The sequence below is a fragment of the Culex quinquefasciatus genome, chromosome 3 (assembly GCF_015732765.1).
Source record: "Culex quinquefasciatus strain JHB chromosome 3, VPISU_Cqui_1.0_pri_paternal, whole genome shotgun sequence".
Classification (NCBI taxonomy): domain Eukaryota; kingdom Metazoa; phylum Arthropoda; class Insecta; order Diptera; family Culicidae; genus Culex; species Culex quinquefasciatus.
In genome coordinates, this window is record NC_051863.1 from 83,093,285 (window position 1) to 83,116,166 (window position 22,882).

At 37.0% G+C, this 22,882-nt stretch overlaps 1 protein-coding gene across 1 annotated transcript; it reads left to right on the top strand.

Moving 5' to 3' along the window:
• Positions 1–8,204: 8,204 nt before the first annotated feature.
• On the top strand, positions 8,205–21,550 carry LOC6034012 (4-coumarate--CoA ligase). The gene is given in 6 exon segments (XM_038262855.1): positions 8,205–8,465; positions 13,625–14,011; positions 18,732–18,942; positions 19,853–20,041; positions 20,100–21,167; positions 21,170–21,550. Coding segments are annotated over 5 exon segments (1,779 nt in total). The 5' UTR covers positions 8,205–8,465; positions 13,625–13,756; the 3' UTR covers positions 21,226–21,550.
• The last annotated feature ends 1,332 nt before the right edge of the window (positions 21,551–22,882 follow it).

Here is a 22,882-nt window from a genome sequence, read left to right on the forward strand (position 1 = left end):
TGTTCGCACTGCTCCTTTCTTGGGGGCGAATAGAGAAGACAGGCGCAGTACGGTGGATCCGGTGGCGGTCGTCGGCTAGCGAGCATGCCCACATGACCCCCGTCAGCCGAAGTAATGACAGTTTAGCCGTACACACATTTGACAGCTGACTGAATGTTGTAACTGGACAACATTGCTCAACTGGACGTTGGGTTTTGTAACCGGTTGATTGCACAAATTACATCTTGAAACAAGCCTAAAAATATCTTAAAATTTCATCTTACATCATACATGAAAACATTAAACCACTGTGCACGGAATATTGATAATTTCTAAAGTGCTAAACGCCTACACTTTCCATCTGAATATTTTACTGAAATTGCTGTGAACTTGAACAGCTTGGAAGTGAAACTTAAAATCTACGTGTCAATTATAACCTGCTGTTATACTCAATGTTAATAATTAACGCTGCCAGAACAATGTAAATTTTCATAAAATTGAATTCACTTCGCTTCGTAAATTTTCATAACATTTAATTGTACACAAAGGCACTTATGTTTCTTTAAGAATTACGTCGATTGTTTGATGATTTTCAAGACTAAAAATATAGATACATAACGATTATTGCGCAGCCACATGGTGATGCCCCATCCAAACATTTTTTGTAGGATGTAGTCTTTCTATCGGACATTGATTTTCATAATAAAACTATTCTCAAGTGCTAATGGAGGTGCATTAGGGTGCTCAGAATATGGAACTTTTCAAATCCTTGCTCCACAAGCTGAATATTATTCCTTATTTGTTTTAGGACTCTGGGCCAAACATGAGCAAAATCGGTCAACATTTACCCATTGATACTCGAAGGTAAAGTTTGTATGGCCAAATTCGAAACAATGTATAAAAAAATCACAATTTTTTTACGGTTTTGACTGTAGGGTGCGCCACTTCCATACAAATACCCTCAAAAGTGAGATTCTCAATGAAAAATTAATGCTCTACAACTTTGTAGAACATACCAAAGCTGGAAAACTCGCCTAAACAGTTTTTAGCGATTTAAAAAGGTAATATCTATGGGTTAATATTAACCAATTTCGCTCAAAATTGGCACAGATGCTTAAAATGACTCAAAGAACCGTTTTCCGCTTGTGGAGCAGGGGGTCATTTTTTCCTGGGCTCCCTAAAGTGCACAGTCAGTGACTCAGTGACAGTCAATAAAAAAAAGTCGCAACTGATAAAAATAAACCTTCAAAATGAACGTGTTGTCAAATTGAAAAATATTTGTACTAGGTCTTGACTAATAACAATAATAAAGTTATGTTGTCCACATTTTTAGAACACAGAACACAGAAATTATGTGGTTATTCGTCAATAAGGTTGTATGAGGCGAATTTTACAAAAATTGCCTCAACAATCAAGCCTTTGTACACCTAGTTTCGAGTAGGAATCTCGTAATCGAGAACGCCAAGGCAATGCTGTAGAGCGAATTTTATTGCACCTGACTACCAGATTCTAAAACGTTTTAACCCAAGTTTTTACCAGGCGCAATAAGACACTTTTCTGTATAAAATATAAAACTAACAAACGGTCAAAGCATTAACTAGCTACACATCTTTTTTGCTGAAATAATAGAAGTACGTGATATATTTCAAATCTCGTACAACCCTCGTACGAACACCGTAGAACCCACATCCCTGTTTCTGTATTGTTGCTTCTATGTGCTAGTGGAGCATCATTCCTCGGTTGACATCCATTTGTTGAACATAGCAGGATAACAGTACACGGCTAGAAGGAATTTCGAAAACATCGTCCTTCCACCACTACCTGTCCATACAATTACAATCACCCTGCCGCCAAAACCCGACGTGAATGAAACTATGCCACGCAAACATGTGTCTACGCACACACTGGCAAGGGCTGTTGACGTGTGTGGGTTATTTTAGGAGAACGACGCAAACACGCATGTCCTGAAAGAGTGATCATCTCCTTCTCTGCCTTATCGATGCCGTTGCAGCCAAAGGTAGTCGAGTATTACGCCGCGTTTTCAAGGATAATAACATTTTGCTAAAACTATTTGTTTACATTTTTATGGTGCAATTTCTACAAGTTTACAATTTTCACTTTGTTTAACATTCAACAATAATTAAATAAATGTTTAGTGATAATTATTTTTGAAACACTATTGACTGTTCTTTTTTGAAACAGGTAAGTCAAGAAGATGTCTGAGTATTTGTTGATTCCCGAAAAATGCGCTTTTTTGTGATTCTGAATGAAAAAGCAATCATTAATTTTAGCATGAACATCATCAAACATTTTCCGGTTATTATTAACAGTAACTGTGCCAATTGTATTAAAGTGCAGTTTAATACTTATATAAATGAATAATCTAATTAGTTACACCGTGTAACATTGCCTTGAAATTGTCAATAGATTATTTAGCTTGTTTTCTTTTTAAAAATTTTCATATTAAAATCACTCGAAAAATTAACTTCTCAATCAGATCTTCTAGACCTTCATGTATACCTATCGACTCAGAATCAAATTCTGAGCAAATGTCCGTACGTTTGTGTGGTGGGATGTTGATCAAAAAATTGTCACTCGATTATCTCAAGGTTGGTTGAACCGATTTTATCCGTTTTGGCTTAATTCGATCCGTCTTGGGGTCCCATAAGTCGCTATACAAAATTGTGCAGTTCACATAAGTACTTCAAAAGTTATGCTAAAAAAACGATTTTGACTAAGGTTCGGAAGATTGTAAAAAGGGTGGTTTTGTAAGAAAACCAATCATGTTATACATTTTCAGAAACATATTTGAAAGCCCTTTCCAACACGTCCAAGACATTGAAAATCTGACAACCCTATCAAACGTTATAAGCACTTAAGTGTTATTTAAGCACTTCTTGGAGGCCGGATCTCAGATATTTTGTCCGGATTTCTCATGCGACCTATCAAAATACCTTTTCAACGAGCACGAATTGGATTGAAGATCTGACTACCCTATTATAAGTTGTAAGCACAAAAGTGACCTGCATTATAAGATCTGACTACCCAATCTAGTGGTATGAATAACGAGTCAAATTGATAAAACACTGCAAAACACCGCCCTTTTGTGTCTATTTTGGATATCACCCTCTAAATGTGAAAAAGGCATCAACCACCTAAGGGTGGATTAAGTTTTTATGCAGAAGTTAGCTAGTTAGTACATGAAGAATTGTTTTTGAAAAAGAGTGAAATATTTCTACTGTTTTACACTAAACACAGGCAATATAACTAAAAACAAAAAAAAAAACAATGCAAGAAACACAACCTTGTGATATAAGTGTATTTTATTAAATCTAGATTACTTTTTCAAAACAATCAATGCGCCACAAATTGAAATAACTTAAAAAAAACATTGAATCTCGTAAATATCTGGCACTATTTTTGAAACAAAACGACCCGCCAAATGTAAACAATCAATGTACCGTCATCTGGGTGAATCAGGACACATGGGGAATTGCACATTTTTTTTATATTTTTGACTGGTTTCAGATAGAACAGACACAAAACAACAAAATAAGTATCGTAAACCGGGGTGACTTTGATAGGATTTCAATTTGTTTTTGGAATATTTTCCAATAGGTAAGGTTTTTCTCAAGATTATTATTTTTAAAATATGTACTGGGCCTACTCAAATTTCAATGGTGTTTAGAAAAAAAGTTACGCTAAAAATTCTTAGTTTAAATTCCGGGGTGACTTTGATGGTCACATTTTTTCTTGTTAAAATCATATTTAAGATGTATAAACATTATTTGTACGTTAAATATACCATCACTAGAGTCGCTGGCATAGTTTTTAAGAAAAAAAAAACAATGTTTATGTTTAGTTTACTAAGTTTATAAGCTTTTTTAGGAAAATACATATACATTTTAGGTAAAACTGTAAAAATGTTTGACTGAAATTTGTTAAAACTGTTTGTTTTGTTTATACAATTATCGATTCATATTACATTTTTAACTGAATTCGAAGCACGAATCACAAGTTTTCACATTTTACATGTAATTTGTTCAACTGAACTTGCCTATCAATTTGAAGAATATTTTAAATTTTGTTTCAAAAACACATATTATTTATTATTTACAAACTTATTTTACTAATCGAAAATTGTCTAAAGAATCCAAAAATGCATTCCGTTTTCCGATTCAAAATCATGTTCATTGAGAAAATCATGATACTTTGAGAAGTTAAAAATAATGACTTTCATCAAAATTTTCTTAACTAAAGTTAACTAACATTTTAAACTTTTCAAAATTTAATGAAAAGTTCTTTTTGAGGTACTTTAAACACTTCTCTACCACGGTCAGTATGATTCCAAACCATTCCGTACGTATTTTAATTGTACTCTTAATTTTGTGGAAAAATCGCAACCCTATCAAAGTCGTTTTACGGTACATCGTTTTCTAAATTTAAGCATTTAATGCTGTCCTTGTTCAGACTGTAGTCCCGATACACCCCAGTTGACGGTACCTTTCTTACACATCGTTAACATCTGTCGAAGTGAGCAGGATACACTGAACGTTTACAATTGCTGAATTGGTTTTGCCTTTCTGACCGTACCGAGGAAAGCCTATAAAATCATTGTACAAACGAACTTTTAAATTCAGTTTTCTAGGCCAGCGATTCTCAACGGGGGTACCAGACCTACTTGATTTATATGGTGGTGGGTACCGGCCTAGAAGAAGGTTGAGAATCGCTGTTCTAGACCCACCTTTTCGTACACAGTAAAAATTAATGTAAGTTTGAAAGGTTTTACACTAGAAAAGTGGTAAAATTACTCATTTTCAGAGGTAAAATCACACATTTTTTTTGACATAATATTATCATAATTTTTTTTACTGTGTATACACTGTGCCCAAAAAAACAGTTTTAATGAAAAAATGGCAATCCTAGATTTTGAAGCCATTTAAAGATGTTCCATTTGATATTGTTTTTAAAGAAATCCAACATAATCTAATATAAATTTCAGCATTGCATTTTGAGATACCGTAAACTGGGGTCAATCGGGACACATGGGGCTAATTGGAACAGCAGTTTTAACCATGTTGGTGCACAATATTTTGATTTTTCTGGTTGGTTTCGGTTAGAACAGACTCAGACCAACAAAATGTGTACATCCATTTCCATATTTAAAAGCTTTAAGTGCTCTAAAAACTGCTGTCCCTTTTCAGACTGTAGTTCAGTAGGTTTGCTGATGTAGTTCTCGAGATACATCCATTTAAAATGGTAATTCTGACTATTTCTAAGAAAACCTACACAGGGAAAACAATGATGGTAATATTCATCAGGAAATGGTGACAGATTTTGAGTCGAAACATTTTTACACAATTTCTATGTAAAAAAAAAAGAATAATCAACCTACCAAATTTTCAACCTTCCAAAATTCAACTTTTTTTTTGCTGTGTATAGAATCTATACAATTTCAGCTTTTCAAAGAACATTTATTTCAAGATAATGATGGATTTGGCTTCATATGACTGTCAAGTTCTGAGGAAATTTTCAGAAGAATTGTCTTTTTTTCATCATTATAACGGTGCGTACACATATCGACTCAGAATCTGAGCAAATGTCTGTGTGTGTAGGAAAGTGGATGTGTGCACTAAAAAATGTCACTCGATTTTCTCGGCACTGGCTGATCCGATGTTGACCGTTTTGGTCTCATTCGATCCGTGTTGAGGTCCCATAAGTCCCTATTGAAAATTATGAAGTTTAGTAAATTATTGGTCTGATTACCCTATCAAAAGTTATTATTTGTATGTTGTTATTTTATACACTTTTTTGGAACCAAGGCCGCAGATATTTTCATAGAGCATATTATCCGGATCGAACATGCGAACTATCGTTGGATATGTTATCAAAAGATCTTGCCGATAAGCCAGAATGATTGAATGACTCCCTATGAAAAGAAATAAGTAATAAATCTTTATTTGTAGAAAATGAAAAGTGGGAATGATGGAATTTCGATTGAATGTATTCACTATATGTATGTGTGGAAGGCCCCAACCTAAAGGTGAAATGTGTACGAGTTTTTATCATTTAAACTGCCAGATTGCAGTTACAAATATTTTTACAATTTTATGTCACAAGAAAATCATTTTCAGCATGTTTGAACTCGATCGAAACTGTAATGAATAAAAGTGAAATTGGATGGAATTCAAAACACATTTATTTTGAAAGGAATATATCAATTATTGGGGTGGTTTAAAAAACGTTTGTGTTAGTATGTGCATTTTTTTTGCTCCCCCCTTTCCTCAATCTCAGTCAGAGTCGTGGGACATAAAATGTTTAAAAATGGCAGCGACCACATTCTATTCCATTAATTCCACTCATTTTATTTTCACTCATCTTCTCATTTTCCTACATAAAAAGTTGCAAACATCTTTGTACGTACTGCACTAGGACCATCCTTTAATAAGCATGTTACCGAACGCATTCAACCGATTACAAGTCAAAACTGCGCTCCACCAGCTAGTTTTGGGAGCCAAAGTTCCCTTTTTCTCGCGAGAGCAAACGGTGTCTGTGATAGGGGGTTCAATCATTTTATATGAAGCTGCTACCTTCTGGTTTGACTATATGTGTAAAGAGCGGACAGTCTACCAGCGATAGTTGAGCACACGTAATTAGTGAAGAAGTGAATAGGTGGGAAGTATTGCAACTGATAGTAAGTCATCGTTGTGCTGTCATTCTACTGGCATTTATGAATTTGTTTTGACTTAGTAAAGTGGCTTGAAAGCGAGTTTTAAAAGAATTTTCTCTGTTTATTTTAGAAGTTTGCAATATTGTATCGAGGTTTTTAAGCAAAGATGGCGTTCGAATGGTGAACGTCCGAAATGTCAAAATCGCGCAGTAGCACCAATGATGAATTGTGAAAGTGTGCCATGCCATGGCACACTTTTTTCATAATGTTGGTACCACTGCGTGATTTTGACATTTCGGGCGTTCACCTTTCGAACGCCATTTTCGCTTAAAAACCTGGATACACTCCAACTTATGCGTTGTCTATATGTCAAACTTGACTTATACTATTTGTTGCTTTTGAAGGTCTTTTAGTGCACTTAAATAGGAATTAATCCTCTTATGCCCATTTTTTTCGAAGTAGTTTTTCCGTGGAAGTCATTTTAAGGAACTTGTGTTCTATGAAAGACATTACTTGTTGTTATGTTTTTCTTGTTTCACTTTATGTATTCATATTTGCAATTATCTTGTTTAGTGTATGTTTGCTTCTGATATTATTTGGCTAATACTATCACCTCTTATCATTACCTATGGTCTCTATATTGTTTTTTTATTATGTTTTTACAGCCACTGTTTCATTTATTTTTTGCTTGTTTTTCACAATTTTTACCTTAGAATGATACCATTATCATTTGAATTGTTTAAAATGTGTAAAGGTATAGTCTGGTATACTACAAATCTAGATTAAATTTTCAAAATGTCTTATCTGCATAGGAAACCCATGACGGATAGGTGGTTTTGAAAATACAATCTAGAAATATTACTTTCAACCCTGAAATTTTCTTAAATATTAAGAGTTCTTCTTTCCAATGCTTGTTAAAGATCAAAAAATGGTAGTAAAATGGATTTTTGGCGAATTTTTAGATCGAAGCCCGCCTAGAGGCGCGTTTGGGTTGTAAAAGAGTTAAAGGATCTTAGTTTGGTTTCACTTTTTCTCATAACAATGGCAAATTGGTGTAAAGATTGATATTTTTATAATCATAATTTCTAGTTACACACGTTCAAATATTTTCAAGTTTTATTTTGGTACCGTCATCTGGGGCGAATCGAGACTACTGTCTGAATAGGGATGGCACGTCTTAGAGCAGTTAAATGGTTCAAATTTGGAAATGGATGTACACATTTTGTTGCTCTGAATCTGGACTACCAGAAACCACTCAAAAATATCAAAATATTAGGCTGCAACATTGCTAAAACAGCTGTCCCGATTCGTCTCAGATGACGGTAGTGCATTACTCAAACAGTTGATCGTCATGCCCCCACTATTCAATGTAAACTCTAAATACATTTAGAAGCTTTTAACATTGACAAGACAGCTTCAAGCAAAATCGTAAAGTCACCGACAGTCTTGAGCACCGATGATAAACTACTTGGCGCGCGCGAATTGCTCTCTCTTGAGCGCGCGCCCGTACTCCACACTAGACCGCCACTGTGACTGTGATGTGTGCAACCAATGGGGGTTATATTTATATGTACATTTCTGAGCGACTGTCGGCTTAGTTCACGGACGGTCTTCCATCAGTTCACCGGTTTTTTTTTTTGTTTACTAGAGTGGTGATCGAGCGATCGGATTTGTTCGGTTTGATCCAAAAAGTCGTTTGTGTTTCGTCTGGTGGTTTTAGCTGTGTTATTAGCTGTGCGACGTTTTTTTTTTTTAATTTTATCCAGTGGTGTGGAAGTTTGAGCTAGCTTTCTTCGGCAGACTGTTTGGTAACAAGGTGAATAGATGATTTAATTAGTGTCGACCACCAGTTGTGGAAACTTACTAAGTTAAAAGAGTGCTGGAAAACTTTGCTATTACACATAGGACACAAGGAGAGAGAAGATGAAGAGATCGAAGTGTTTAATTCCGCATAAATCGAGCTAAAATGCAATGACCTACATCAACCCACTCCCAGTTGTGCAAGGCGCGATTTTCGAGTTTGTTGCACTGTGGGATTGTTCTGAATTCTGATTATGCGCTGTAGTAAATCTTGCTATTTTTAGCACATGTATGAAAATATGGCCCAAATGCAAGATTTTTTCTCATAAGTATAAAACCGCCAACGACCTCGAAGATTTGTGTACCAACTCGTAAACATCGGAGCGTAGCGATTCCTTCTTGAATGGACTTTGGAACCGAACCGAAACTACGGCAAAATGAATGAAAATGATGCAAAAGAGACGACCAGCAAAAAATACTCTCGATGCCGTCGTTCACACCAAGAGAAACGAATGTGTTCTTACTGCAGAAGAAAGTCTGCATCAACCATTACTTTTTCCCTCCGTGCCCGTGTGAGGCTGCTCGCTTGCGTACCGGTTTCTGACGCCAGTAAATATACGGGAGGAGATGACATCTGCCTACACCAGAGGAGAGCCAGAGAAAACTTTGGACTTTGGACTCGACCGACGACGGCGACGGTCCATTGCATTGCCGTACGGTGTACCGCTTATCATCGCCTTTAATAGGTCCGGACAGGGCAATATCAGCCGAGCGCATAGCTTGAGTTGGTTAACCGACCATAACCACTTGTATCGCAAAGGGGGCAATGGTTGCAGAAAACAACATTCTCAATTATCGGAGGGGTGGCTCTATGGAAAGTGGACAACAATCAGTGTTATGAAGATTGATATCGGAATCATTTTTAGCCTTACCGAAGTTTGAGATTGAGTTGAGGTTTTTAATGAGCTTGTTTATTAATAACTCGCAAACTCGAGAAAAAGGGGGAATTTGTATGGAAATTCCCCCTTGAAAGCTTGGGCGTTTAGGTGTTAAAGAATCAAGTATAATATCTTTAAACGTCCATCGGATGAGGAAGTAAAATGTCGGTCCCGGCCTTGGTTGTTAGGCCGTTAAGTCATTCCAGGTGTAGGAGTTGTCTCCATGTCATAAGTACAAACAACACACCAAACCAAGCCTACTCCGGTGGAATCGCTGGCGGCGGTTGGACTCGCAATCCAAAGGTCGTCAGTTCAAACACTGGTGTGGAACTAAAGTAAAAAGAAGGTTTGGGTGCTCTCCCCATTCAAGCCTTCGGACTCCTAGGTTCGTGCAGAAACTTGCAATAGAGACCACAAAAGACCCGGGGGTCGTTAATGTGGATGGTTTGATTTTTTGATCTTTAAACGTGATAATTCTAAAAACATTGGAGTTATTTCTTAAACTGTTAGATTGTATCGCAGAAAAAAATCTGAACAATACGAGGATTGAACCATCAACATTTTGTTGTTGATCAGACACGCTACCACCACGCCATGTACACTGGATGATATGGGACAGAACTCCAACATATTCTTCTCTCTGGAGTGTTGCTCGAGGACGCACCAGCATTATATGTGTTGGTGAGAACTGCAAATTGCTGACATGTTTACGCACGGGCAAAATTCTAGTTTACTTTTTCAAAACAACCAATGCGCCATGGTTTTCCTATGTACATAGGACCTTTTGAAAAAGTAAGCGAGAATTGAGCTATGAGCTTGCTGCAAAAACTGTTGTAAAATGTAACATTTTATGCAGCAAATCCACTGTTGAAGATTTTGTATATATTTGTCCTTTATTTCATTAAATTTTGAATGCTCAAGTAAGATATTTTTTTCAGTCACAATTCAGTCAAGAGCAACAGGCATGACTCGTGTCGTAGACACAGTATCGTGATTACAGTGATAAGCAGTGGCACACATTATTTTGTCCGAACAATAATTTACGATCAAATGATTACCTCCATAGTTTCATCAGTCATGCATCTACCAGATGAGTGCTTTGGTTTATTTTAATTTGGAAAATAACTCTTATTTCACTCAATGTCAAACAGATTAGTTAGATCAGTAAACAAACCAACGTATCCAGGCCAGTTTCTGAAACTATGAGTTCAAATCTAGAGTGTTTTTGGAAAAGTCCAATAAGCTATTGTGTTTTATATGTGTATAAGACCTAATATAAAAAAGTCTAGAAATGTGCTTTACGTCACTCAATTTCTCACAAAAAAAATAGTAACAGTAATTACCACTATTGTGTATAACTCTGAACCAAAAAAAGTATAAAAATTTAAATTACGAGCCATGGTTTCAACATTTTAATGAAAAAAGTCTTTTACAATGTATTATACACCTGTCCAGTTGTTTGCCATCATGTGTTTCCAAAATATCTAAGTAGTGACTAAAACTTTATTTTTTGCGAAAAATATTTTTTTTGAGATGCTGTACATTGGAATTTCATGAAAATTCAAAACATTTTTAAACAAGCCCAAACATGTTAAATATGATTATTAATGCAGAAAAATGCATTTAAGATTGTTTTCAGTTGATTTGACTTCTATTTTCATGGAAATTTTGAAGTTTTTTGGAAAAATATTTTTTTGCCCCCTGATTTTTCAGACCACTATTGAAGGGGGGGGGGCGACATAAACTTTGAATAATATTTGCAACGGCCTAAGTCTCATCCTAACATCCCCCATTTTCTAATGCAAATTTCTCAGCAACTAATAGTCCAATTTTCAATGTTCAAAAGGAACATTTGTGAAATTTTATGACATTTTGAAAATTTTAGAAACGATACTAACATTTCAAAAAAGCCAAATATTCAATATTACGCCGCGAGAAAAAAAAATTGAACATTGCATAAACAATAACTTTACTATTCTTTGCTGTAGCTGACCACTGAAAATCATGGAAGTTTTGATTTAATTGAAACCTTAGTCTTGATTTGTCTTAACATTAATATTTAAATCATATTTGTTAGTGTTCGTTTTTTTTTAAATTACGCATTTCAGTTTTTGACACAATTTGATTTTTTTAAACTTTCTTTTTCTTTTGATTTTTGAACGATGTCACTAAAAAAAGCAGCTACTAGAATTTTTAAAAATAGTAATCAGATACGTGGCTATAACCATATGTTTTCAATGTAAATTTAAAAAAAGTTAGGATAAAATAAGCTCAGTTTAAATCGTTTCTCAGTATTTGTTCTGGATCTAGAAGTTATGAAAATCCATGCGTCTCCATTATCCATATATTCATGCAATACTAATTATCCTGAAAAGAAATCAACCATTTCTTTTCCAGTAATACAAAAAATCAATGTTTCCAGCCCAAAACGCTGGCCTAAGGATATTTTTCCATCACATTTTAAAGCTCGGAACGTGCGCCATCGTTACTCGAAACCAGCACAGCCAAGCACATTTAAGAGGAATAAACAAATCATCAAAAAATGTTAGCGTCGGCAAAAGTTGGCAGCATTCATCGCTTAATGCACCCGCCATTTTCTGCCTCGGAAGCCGTTGATTATCTGAACGAAGGTGAACAAGCCTGACGACCATCATGGAAGTGTTTCTTATTTGCCAAAAACAAACACGAGAATCGGCTTACACGCCGAGAATATTGCTGAAGGCGAGATAAATTTCACGCTGTGATAGAAAAGGTTTAAAAAAAATTAATTGCTGCAGATGAAAGATATCTTGAGCATTTCATATACATTTTGTGTTATTCTCACTCAGAAATGTAAAATGAACGTACACACTGTTTTCAAAGTTCACATCACATCACATGTGCAGCGGTTGCTAGCTTTGGGAAAGCTTTTATTTTAATCTGTTGATACAATAAACAAACCGAATTAGTGCCGTTTCAGCACGTTCTTTGGCCGTGGTGATTTGAACGTTTCAGCTTCAACCTTCGGGAAGTCGCGTGTTTTCGCATTTCTTACAAGTGTCCTTACAAACTGTGTACAAAGAACACGTACGCGACTGCCGGTGGGTTAAATTCAATGATTCGTCCTAACAAATGCACTATACATTGTTGTAAAAGTTGAACGACTACCGTTTACAAACATACTCCGCCCACAAGATGCGAAACGTGACCCGGAGGCGCCAACAAGAAATTACCGACAAGTCCTCCTATTCGAAGCCTGTGTTGCGTTGGTTAGTGCTCGATTTCAAGGATGTGCTCAGCCTCTGCTATAATGGCAATAGCCAGCAAGAACTTTACACACAGAGTGGGTCAAATTGGGTTCAATGGTGGCAGTTACCTCTTCAAAAGAGACTGATACGAGGACTGATAAGACTGAAGAGGGAATGCTCTCAACGCGTGGTAAAAGAGTTTGGAAGTTACCGGTTAAGAGTACATTGGCAATTTTTTAGATTTACTTCAATGGCAGAAATGTTTAACCCGATAAGTTTGTTTTGAATTAAGTTGATGTTTTGAGGAGCTTACTGCGGTTCTGTTAAGGCTATTTGTCGTTGTCATTTTAACTTGTACATCAATAACACCAAGGATAACAAAATACATTTTCTTATTTGAAGCGATCCTTTTTTTGGCATCGTTCTTTATATGACTTGACTTATTCGTAAATCTTTTGATAAAACAAAAAATAAAAATAGGAAGAAAAATTTGTAAATAAAAAATACATTGTTATTAGTGTTGGCAAAGAATTGTAAATCAGAAAAAAAAATCTTATTCAATTTCGGAGACATTGAGGGTTAAAATAAAATATAGATTTGTTCGAATATAGGTCAACGGAAAAATCAAACCAACATTTCCACCTTCTGTTCAGCCAGGTAACGCGCGGAAAGATAAGCAAGGACAACTGGCGAAAATAATTTAAAATTTTATTTCGCACTCACGGCCAATCGGAAAATCCGACCCGGAAAGGCATCAGGTATAAAAAAAACGCAAAAGCAAGGGAAGGGGAAATGGAAAAATACGACGCCACTTGTGGTCGCTTTTCTGGATGGGGTGGGAAGGACATCGTCGCTGGAGGGAGGAAGAGTCTTCAAATATTAAGGATGTTTACAAACAAGATCGTCTTAAAGCTATTTTTAGAACTCTGGGAAGGAAAGCCGCATTTCTTTTGTTGTTGAAGCATATGACGAAGATTGCTTAATAAAGACTTTTCTATCTTTCATTTCAGATCTTTCACATACAACAAATACGACCAAATCAGATATCAAATATTTTATATCAATATTGATCGCGAACAATAGTGCTAAGCATATACAAACACAAGTGATATCGACCAGTGAAAGACAACATTCATAAAATCATGATTCGCGGAGCAACCTCTCACCTGGCGCGGCTCAGCAACGCAACCAGTGCAGTGAAGAGCTCGTGGCGCAAACAATGTGTTCAACTGCTCAGTACAAAAAGTCAGATCAAATATTTAGAAGAATCTATCTTTCCCCTGGAGAACGGCTTGGAGCAAAATTCGCTTTACGGAAAATCGCTACAGGTGCCCTACACCACGGTTGAAAACTACATCTGGGACAGCTTCAGCCAGTGGACGAACAAAACGGCCGTGGTAAGTGTGGAAGATTGTGGTGATGTTATGTGCAAACCGGGGGCTACATGTTTCAGTTGTTGCACTTTGGACCCTCGCGCTTTCAAGGCGGTAAAATTTAATCTCATGATTGTTTTCATTGCCACGGAGCAAAGAGCGCAATCCTCGCTCGTTTTGCCGTTTTGCTTTGCCCAGTTTGGGAGGCACAAAAGTGTTGTTTTCATCTTGACATATTTTTTTTTGCAGCCGTTTCTTCAAACAAATTTCAGTTATCAGTGCAGGAAAGGTTTGAAGCTGACACAGATGACTGGTCATTTGCACGACAATTATTTGCGATGATAAGGGAAAATAAAATACTAGCTTAGCTAGTTATGAGACAGTCATTAAAAACAGAACAAAACACATTTTTTTAATTCCATCTAAACATTTATACGGAATGATAGAACACAAAATTTTGCATTCTAAGTGGCTGGCTTACTTAAAAAACGTCTACAATATTTATATTTCTAGTTTTTATTTTAACAGGAACAATGTCTCATTGTGACACTCTTTGCAATTCAGTATTAACTATTCTCTGTGACCGTAAATGGTACCACGATTCTCTCGGCTCGAGGTCATTATTCTCTCGAACGATTGCTGCTCAGTTCTGGGAGTACACAACCCGACATTTTTGAAGTTTATGTCATTAAGGGTTCCAAACAACCACCCAAAATTTGGGAGCGAATGGTTAAGCCCACGATTGGCGCAAAGCGAATGAAATTTGTATGGAAATTACTATGGGGAAATATGCGTTTTCACATTTTTGATTCTACAAAATTCATGTTTTATTATTTAATGAAACTAACACCGTAGAAGTATAGCCCTGGATGTCTTGAACAACTCTCCCGAAGACAGATCGGTGCCAAATTGCTTCTAACAAAAGTTACAGAGCGTTCAAGAGAGACATTTCGAAATACTCGGTTAAAATCATACTTTTTGCCAACACCAAGCGGAAACTTTCGAAAATTATAATATATTTGAGGAATTTGGGTGCAACTTAACTAAATAATGCCTTCTGAACATTTCTTCACGTCGATTTAAAGTAAGGTTCATCTAAATATAAGAACAATCATGTTTGTTTTGTATTTTCTGATTCCTTTGGCAATGTTGGCAGAAAATATGAGTTTTACTGATTATTTCAATACACTTCTTTTGAAAACTCTGTATCTTTTTTGACGCACTTTAGCACCATACTATCTTCTGGAGAGTTGTTCAAGACAAAAAAAAAACACGAATTTTGTAAATTCAAAAATGTGAAAATGCTAGGTTCCCCATAGTAATTTCAATATAAATTTCAATCGCTTTGCGCCAATCGTGGGCTTAACCAATCGCTCCCAAATTTTGAGAGGTTGTTTGGGACCCTAAAATTCCACCCTAAAGATTCCACCCTAATGAATCATCTTAAGAAACCATGTCCAGTTGGGCGTTGTCCACCCATTTCCACCTCCTTATTTTAGAGACTCCCGCACTGCCGTTTTACGGCGATATGATGTATACGCCATTGAGGTGATTTTGCTGTAGACACGATTTTCAGTTTTTGTTCATTATTTCAATTTAAAATGACTAATTTGAGATCTGCTCTGTAGAAACTGTTAAAAATTACAATAAAAATGTGGCCCCTATAAAATTTCTTGTTTTTTCCTATTCTCTACGATTTTAAACCACAAACATCATTTGGCCGTAAAAAAAAGCAATAAAAAATCACTACTTTTCCTGCCCAATGATGTATGTATACATTGATCGATCAAAGCTGAGCAGTTCTCTAGGATTTCGGTCATTCGATTTTTTTTGTATTTTTTAATCCGACTGAAACTTTTTTGGTGCCTTCGGTATGCCCAAAGAAGCCATTTTGCATCATTAGTTTGTCCATATAATTTTCCATACAAATTCGGCAGCTGTCCATACAAAAATGATGTATGAAAATTCAAAAATCTGTATCTTTTGAAGGATTTTTGATCGATTTGGTTCTTCGGCAAAGTTGTAGGTATGGATACGGACTACACTGAAATAATACACGGTAAAATTTGGTGATTTTTATTTAATTTTTATCACTAAAACTTGATTTACAAAAAACACTATTTTTAATTTTTATTTTTTGATATGTTTTAGAAGACATAAAATGCCAACTTTTCAGAAATTTCCAGGTTGTGCAAAAATCACTGACCGAGTTATGAATTTTTAATCAATACTGATTTTTCAAAAAAAATTTGGTCGTAAAATTTTCTTTTTTTCGATGTAAAATCAAATTTGCAATCAAAAGTACTTTACTGAAATTTTGATAAAGTGCACCGTTTTCAAGTTATAGCCATATTTAAGTGACTTTTGAAAATAGTCGCAGTTTTCATTTTTAAATTAGTGCACATGTTTGCCCAGTTTTGAAAAAAATATTTTTGAAAAGCTGAGAAAATTCTCTATATTTTGCTTATTTGGACTTTGTTGATACGACCTTTAGTTGCTGAGATATTGCAATGCAAAGGTTTAAAAATAGGAAAATTGATGTTTTCTAAGTTTCACCCAAACAACCCACCATTTTCTATCGTCAATATCTCAGCAACTAATGGTCCGATTTTCAATGTTAATATATGAAACATTTGTGAAATTTTCCGATCTCTTCGAAAAAATATTTTGGAATTTTCAAATCAAGACTAACATTTCACAAAGGCCAAACATTCAATATTACGCCCTTTTAAAATGTTTGTCTTGATTTGAAAATTCCAAAATATTTTTTCGAAAAGATCGGAAAATTTCACAATTGTTTCATATATTAACATTGAAAATCGGACCATTAGTTGCTGAGATATTGACGATAGAAAATGGTGGGTTGTTTGGGTGAAACTTAGAAAACATCAATTTTCCTGTTTTTAAACCTTTGCATTGCAATATCTCAGCAACTAAAGGTCGTATCAACATAGTCCGAATAAGCAAAATATAGAGAATTTTCTCAGCTTTTCAAAAATATTTTTTCAAAACTGGGCAAACATGTGCACTAATTTAAAAATGAAAACTGCGACTATTTTCAAAAAGTCACTTAAATATGGCTATAACTTGAAAACGGTGCACTTTATCAAAATTTTAGTAAAGTACTTTTTGATTGCAAATTTGATTTTACATCGAAAAATGAAGTTGAAAAATTTTTACGACCAAAATTTCGATTTTTTGAAAAAATCAGTATTGATTAAAAAATTCATAACTCGGACAATGGAAATTTCTGAAAAGTTGGCATTTTATGTCCTCTAAAACATATCAAAAAATAAAAAAAATTAAAAATAGTGTTTTTTTGCAAATAAAATTTTAGTGATAAAAAGTTAAATAAAAAAATCACCAATTTTTTTTACCGTGTATCATTTTTTCCAGTGTAGTCCGTATCCATACCTACAACTTTGCCGAAGACACCAAATCGATCAAAAAATTCCTTCAAAAGATACAGATTTTTGAATTTTCATACATCATTTTTGTATGGACAGCTGCCGAATTTGTATGGAAAATTATATGGACAAACTAATGATGCAAAATGGCTTCTTTGGGCATACCGAAGGCACCAAAAAAGTTTCAGCCGGATTAAAAAATACAAAAATTAAAATTGAAGAAAAAAGACCGATTTCGTAGAGAATTGCTCAGCTGGCTTTATTTTTTGTACCTGCTATTTTGATAGCTGAGTGGATCCCGTAATGCATTGTCCACGTGGATACTTTAAGGGGGAAGGTATTAGGAGCGTTCTTTTATTACGTAACGCAGTTGGGGAGGGGCGTCGGAGGCCGTGTTACGCTGCATACATTTTTTAAAATTTGTATGGAAATTTTGTTACAAGGGGGTCTGAAATCCGATTTTTTGCGTTACGTAATAAAATAACGCTCCCTTAGCGATTGTCTATGCTCCATAAACACATTTTTTGCATGAAAAATTGTCAGCAAAGGAGGTGGGTGGGTCTAGAATTTTCAAAAAAGTGTCTACGTGGATGTGGATAAGGTGTCATCAATTAAGTACGTCACAATAAAATCAGCCAAAATTTCCTCCATCCCCCTTTGTCGCGATTTCCCTATGCTTTTAACACGCAACGTCACGCTTTCTCAAAACCCCCCTCTTCCCTCAGAACGTGACGTACTTTATGGATGATGCCTAATGGACGTCCCCTTAAGAATTAAATCGAAATAATGTAATAAAATATTGCCCAATCTTGATTTGGTCCCAAAACCTCAAATCAACATTCAAACAGTATTGAATTTGACTTCTATCAATTCTCAATGTATACATACATCATGATGAGTAAAATTGGCGTATACATCATTGTTTGTTTGCTTAATAAAATGGGCCCCAGAGCAGTTTTTTGAAAAATTCTTTCGTCAGGAGGTAGCTTTTAAGATTCTTTATCAGCCTGTACAATAAAATTGAAAATGTCCAAAATGGCGTATACATCATATCGCCGTAAAACGGCAGCGCAGACCCACGTTTATTCTGTACGCAAGGGGAATCCGTCGCTGACATGATTCCATTCCCGAATTTTACAATTTTATTTATTGGCAGAAAATTCACTAAAATTCCATTCTGACGATTGGAACGTATTAAAGGAGCCCAAATCTAACATACCAAGACGAAACTGAAGCGTTTACTGACATCAACTTCAATAATGTCGAGTTTTGCTATTGATGATCTAATAAAAGAGAAACTGATATTGTTATCACTTTTTCAATTTGAACCATTCCAGGTATGCGGCGTAACGGGCAGAAACTACACCTACGGAACACTTCGAGACCACTGTGCCGCCCTGGCAATCCGATTGCAGCAAAAGTGCAAGCTAAACTTTGGAAACACACTGGCTATATGCTTGCCGAATGTTCCAGAATTTCCGCTGATTTGTTTTGGGGCCATCGAGGCGGGACTGGTCATCACGACAATCAACCCAATTTACACGGCCGGTAAGACTGTGCAATTAAGCGTATGCCATACAGTTAGAGTTGACTAATTCCTAGCAATTCGAGATTAGATTGCTCGTTTTTGGGGGGGAGCTACACATGATTGGAGAAGCAATCAATAACCCGGCACAATATTTTACAATCAAAATAAGGAAAAGATCAGTTCGGTGTGAAACGTGTGTCAAAAAGTGATAGCGATAAGAAAGCGCGAGAAGGAAACCCGGCGTCGTAGACAGTTTGTACAATGAAAGATAACGCGTTGTTGAACTGTTTATCAGATTGCTCCAAAAGCCAAATGTACCTAAAATTTGTATTTTGATTACGCTGGCCGAATTAGCAATCTTAGATTTCGTTCAAAGTATTCGAATGATAAAATTACGTTTCTGTTTTATTTTGTGCCTTGGAAAATGCTGTTGTTCGATGTTTAAATAAAAAAAGGTTTTACTTAGGAACTAAAAATCACACGTACAAAGGGAACTTTAAAACGGTTAATCAAAATAAAACACAAGAAAGTTGAATTTAAATTAACAAGATTATACGAGTGCACAACAGCCAAAGAAGTTGTTGTTTTATTGTTTCAAAATTGTCGAACTAACGGATCCAATCTTGCAAAAATATGATTGTAAAAAAATCAAACCGTGACGTAAATTATTCTGTTTACTATATAGTTCTTTAAGGGATGAATCAAAATTATATCGATAGTTCCCGTAGTTTTCAAAATAATTAAAAATTCTTAAAAATATGAATAACCATCAGCATAACCAAAGCATAACAAAAAGATGAAAATTGAACTCAGATTTCAGAGATTTCATTACATTTCGCTGACATTACTTTTAATTAAATTAAGAATCATTAATTAGTATTTATCCGCATTGAATTACTAAATTAGTAAATTGTTTTCTTTTTCTTATAGAGGAAATCAGCCGTCAACTGGTGGACAGCGACAGCAAAATCCTGTTTGGAGCCGTATCAAACTACTCGGTGCTAAAAGAAGCGACCAAGCTGGCCCAGCGAAACATTCCCATCGTGTGCTTGAAGACAAGCACCGAGGAAAGCCTGCCGGAAGGAGCAATCGATTTCGCCGAGTTGGCTAATCCTTCCGGTAAGTAACCTTTGAATTTCATATGAGTTCAACTACTGATTCGTATGCTTCGTTTCAGGTGTTCACTTTAGCAGCTTGCAGCGACACAGCCGAGATCCGGACGATGTGGTTTTCATGCCGTATTCCTCGGGCACGACGGGTTTGCCAAAGGGAGTCGAGCTGACTCACACCAACATCGTCTCCAACAGCGAAATGTTGGCGGTCAAGGCCGGCCAAAGTTCGGTGGTGCTTCCGACAACCGACTCCTTCCAGGATGTGTTGCCCTGTGTGCTTCCGATGTTCCACATCTACGGCCTCACGGTGACAATGATCTCGAAGCTTGCCAAAGGCACCAAACTGGTCACATTGCCCGCCTTTCGACCAGATACCTTCCTGAAAGCACTGACCGAACACAAGGGAACGGTTCTGCACGCAGTTCCTCCAATAATCATGTTCCTGAGCAATCACGATATGGTGAAACCGCAGCACATGGAAACAGTGAGGAATATTTTCTCGGGGGCGGCTCCGATGGGGGCACTGGATGCAGAAAAGCTCATTGCAAAGGCTCCAAAGATTGTGTTTGCTCAAGGGTACGGATTAACCGAAACCTCACCGGTGGTTCTGATTGGCGCTCTGGGAAGCAACAATTACGCTTCCGTGGGATCACCTCCGCCTAGGACTCAGGCAAAGATCGTCGATTTGAACGATCCCACAAACACCGCACTTGGTCCAAACCAAAGTGGAGAGCTGCTGGTTCGTGGACCGCAGGTCATGAAGGGCTACCACAACAACAAACAGGCCACGGACGATATCTTCACCGAGGGTGGATGGCTCCGAACGGGTGATATCGCTCATTACGACGACAACGCCGAGTTCTACATTACCGATAGACTGAAAGAACTGATCAAGGTCAAGGGCTTCCAAGTGGCACCGGCAGAATTAGAAGAAATTCTGCGTGACCACCCGGCCGTTGCGGATGCCGCAGTGGTGGGCCAACCTCACCCCGTGTCTGGAGAGGTTCCACGAGCGTTCATTGTTCCCAAACAAAACGCAAAAATAACCGATGAAGAGCTGAAACAGTTTGTCGCCGGCAAGGTGGCTGTGTACAAAAAGTTGGAAGGAGGAGTCACGTTCATCAAGGAAATCCCGAAAATCCTTCCGGCAAGATTCTACGTCGCGTACTGAAGGAGGAGTACTGCTCCTGAATGGACACTTATTTTTAATGGTTAGGTTTCGAACGTTTGTAGATCATTCCTCACATTTCTGTGCATCCGTGTAGCCGCTATGGCAAACTTTTTGATCTGTTGTTTAAGGTTGTGTGAGCCTACTTCAGTATAATTTTTAGCATAAGTTTCACAGTAATGTTTTTATTTCCTGTAGATTGTTTTTGAGTCTGATTATAATGGTATCCCGTTCACCGATAGCTGTTACTGAAGGTAGTTTCAAGGTAGAACAAGTTTTTGTTACTCATTCATGTTCTCAATGCAATAATAACTTAAGATATCATTAAAGAACCTTTTCAAATACAAACTCTCTTGACTTTTCTTTTATTTACTTTATAGGTATACAACAGTGCTACACTAAAACCCCCGATTACGCTCAGGCGTTACGCTTTTTGTTAGGTTGATTTCTCGAAAACAGTGTAATGTTTCTACATTCTTTTGAAATCAATTTATAGATCTGCACAAGACGTATAAATTGCTTTAAAAAGATTGCAAAAATGTTGCGTCGTTTCAGAGAAATCGACGAAATACAAAGCGTAACGCCTGAGCGTAATCGGGGGTTTTAGTGTATTTTATTTGGCAAACTATTATAGTAGTTTAATTTTACTCAAATTCCATCCATCACAGAGTACAATCGACTGCGATTCCATGTCAAACCAGCAGGGTCCAAATCAAAATTGCCCTGATTTGGCTTAAACTTTGTTGCAAAAAGTCTCTCTTTCTAATAACAACACCAACAAATGGCAATTTGCCCCACAAAACCTTTTATTCTGCCTCTTTCATCACACACGTGATCTTCTTCCCACTTTTCTCATGGCCTTCTTTTCCCGTCAGCGCACCACACCGTTTCTTCCTCACGCTCACCCTCTTCCGTCCCCGTCCTCCAGCACCGCTCCGCGGCCACGTGGCTGGCCACTCGGCGACCGATGTTCACCGCCGTTCGCCCTCCGGAACCAGACGATTTTTGTCCGCCGCCGCTGGTTCTTGCGCGACACGACTCGCCGACAGGTCGCCTTGCGGCCTCGTGTTGCGGCCTCAAGCCGCACGATCAGCTCCCGGGGTCAGATGGGGCTTGCACCAGGTTCCCAAAGAAAAATCGCCGCCGGCCTTTTTGTTAGCCAAAAACAGAACAAATTCGGTTCGCGTTGAGCGCTTCACCAGGGTTCCCCCAAAGTCTTCCTTTTTTGCGTCGGTTTTGACAGGTTATCCGCGCCGATCGTCCAAAACGCGTCTGTTCGCCTACTCAGGTTAGGAGGAACTGCCGAACCGAACAACAGATAAGCCGAACTACCCCAAGAAACTCTCACGATCTCCACGCTCTCTCTTCTCGCACCTTTCTCCCGTACAAGTTCGCTCTCAGCTTTTGTCGATCGGACCGGAAATCGAGCGCGTGTGGTCGTGTGCTCAGGTTTGGCAGCCTTTCTTGTGTATGAGTGAGGTGGCGGGGTACGTTTAGTGGCCCAAAGAGGGGTATTTTTATGTTATTCAACTTAAGTTTAATACATTGTTTGTGGATCCTACTCAAAATTTACAAATCAAATCTTCAAACGCTACAACTTTGCCTGAGGTTTATTTATATTTATTACAAGCTCTTCCCGGCAAACTTCGTCCTGCCCTTTTTTGGTTTCCTGACGTTTCT